Source organism: Alligator sinensis, unplaced genomic scaffold (assembly GCF_000455745.1).
Source record: "Alligator sinensis unplaced genomic scaffold, ASM45574v1 scaffold472_3, whole genome shotgun sequence".
Taxonomy (NCBI): Eukaryota; Metazoa; Chordata; order Crocodylia; family Alligatoridae; genus Alligator; species Alligator sinensis.
Window position 1 is genome coordinate 592,038 of NW_005842852.1, and position 2,276 is coordinate 594,313.

Consider the following 2,276-nt stretch of genomic DNA (forward strand, 5'->3'; position numbering starts at 1 on the left):
GGGCGGGCGGGCGCGCCCGGCCTCTCCGCCAGCCGCTTCTGCGACACGTGGGTGGCCTTCGACATCATGTGCTCCACCGCCTCCATCCTGCACCTCTGCCTCATCAGCCTGGACCGCTACTGGGCCATCTCCAGCCCCTTCCGCTACCAGCGCGGCATGACCCGGCGCCTGGCCGCCACCATGATCGCCTTGGCCTGGGCCCTTTCCCTCCTCATCTCCTTCGTCCCCGTGCAGCTGCATTGGCACCGGGCCAGCAGGGACAGGGACGCAGGGTCACTGCCCCACTGCGACCCCCGCCTTAACCGTCCCTACGCCGTGACCTCCTCCCTGGTCAGCTTCTACATCCCTGTGGCTGTCGTGATCGCCACCTACGCCCGCATCTACCGCATCGCCCGGGCCCAGATCCGCCGCATCTCCTCCCTGGAGCAGGCTGGAGGGCGGTGCCCGTCGCAGGACGGGGAGCCGGCCTCCTCCCTGCGCAAGGAGGCCAAGGTGCTGCAGACCCTCGCCCTCATCGTGGGTGTCTTCGTCTGCTGCTGGCTGCCCTTCTTCGTGCTCAACTGCCTGGTGCCCTTCTGCCAGCCCAGGGATGAGGACGGCCCCCAGGAGCCATCGCCCTGCGTGGGCCAGACCACTTTCAACGTCTTTGTGTGGTTTGGCTGGGCCAACTCGTCTGTGAACCCGGCAATCTATGCTTTCAACGCGGACTTCAGGCGAGCGTTCGGCAGCTTGCTGGGCTGCCCGTGCTTCCACCGCTCTGCAGCCAGCTCAGCTGTGGAGAGGGTCAACTTCAGCAAGGAGCTGGTCTCCTATCACTGTGCTGCCACCTGCCACAAGGAGGGGGTTGCCACACCCCCGCTTCCTCCCCCTGCCATCACTGCCTGGGCCCCACCAGTGCCCCATGATATGAGCCTGCAGAGAGAAGAGGAGAGTAGTGAGGGTCCCCCTCTGGGGAAGAGGCCTGGAAACTCTCGTGCAGGCTGCCCACAGCAACAGCCCCAGGAGTCTTCACCTGCCACCCCTTCTGCAGTTTGAGTGTGAGGCAGAGGTATCCCTGGAAACCATCACCCCTTGCACAGGGCTCACTGTTACCCCAACCCAGAGGGATAAGATCTTCCATTCTTCACACACCTAAAGGAAGAATAGGCCTCCTCCTTGCACACACATATCACTCCAGCCCACAGGATTCACTGCTCCCTGTACCCTGCATGTACCCAAGACCCCATCGCAGAAGAATGAGATAAACACAGCCTGCCCAGACAGATAACAGCCACATATTAACCATCCTATTTCACCTAAAATGGGTGCTCATCCTTAATAGGTTGATGGTTCCTTGGCACTCATTGGTTTACAGCACTTCAAGCAAACCATCTGAATCTGGGTTTATGCTTCTAAATAAAAATGGCTAGATTTTCAAAAGTTGTGCAGGAAATGCAGATGCCCAGCAAGTTGACAGGGGCCATAGGTGCTCAGGATTTCTGACAATCAGCTGCTCTTATTTAGGAGCCTGAAGATGGGCTCTGGCACCTAGCTTTGTTATCCAGGGTTGAACATTTTGAGTTGTGACTTTTGTGATCTTAAAGAAGTTAGAGAATTCATTATTGTATCAGGCTGCAGTTACAGTACCTCGGGATGTGATGTTTGATGACTCATCTTAGGGCGGGGGCGTAGGGTGGGGGAAATGGTGTCAGCTTCTCTCTTCCATTCCTAGGTTGTGAACTGTTTCTTACACTAAAGGTCAAGGTGTTAGAATCCTTGTTTTCATGTCATCACCTTCAATTATTTCCTTAAAGGCCAATTCATACAATTAAAGACTTCTAGTTCAGATTGGTAAACACCTTTCTTTTCTTGGTGGTTACCATTTTCTTGTAAATACATGCCACACAGGAAACATTTATCTCCACCCAAACCACACATGTATTATAGGATTGTTGGACTTCCCCTTACTGTCACCCCAAAACAAAGCCACAACTTCATCCTAAAGGTGTAATAGAGTCACCTGACCTCCTTCAACACACACATTCTGGAGAGAAACTGCTTCAGCCCTCAACACGCTGCCTTGGAGGACTGCCTTCCTGTTATCTCCCTATCAGCATTCCCAGATCCCCACCCTGGAGGGTAACTCCACTTTCCATTTCTCAGGGGGTTAACTCCTCCTGCCGACATGTTACTGCAGGGGTCATGCTCCTCGGGGTTAAGCAGTCTTCTAACAGCCAAATGCCAACATGAAATTGTCATTTCCCACAGCTTCTCCTCACCAGTACTTCTACATTCCC

At 54.7% G+C, this 2,276-nt stretch overlaps 1 protein-coding gene across 1 annotated transcript in view; it reads left to right on the top strand.

Moving 5' to 3' along the window:
* Positions 1-1,280, top strand: part of LOC102374268 (D(1C) dopamine receptor-like) — a 2,171-nt gene extending 891 nt beyond the window's left edge. Inside the window, 2 exon segments of the mRNA XM_014525629.1 lie at positions 33-971; positions 973-1,280. Of these exon segments, the coding sequence (XP_014381115.1) occupies positions 33-971; positions 973-1,135 (1,102 nt within the window). The 3' untranslated portion in view covers positions 1,136-1,280.
* The last annotated feature ends 996 nt before the right edge of the window (positions 1,281-2,276 follow it).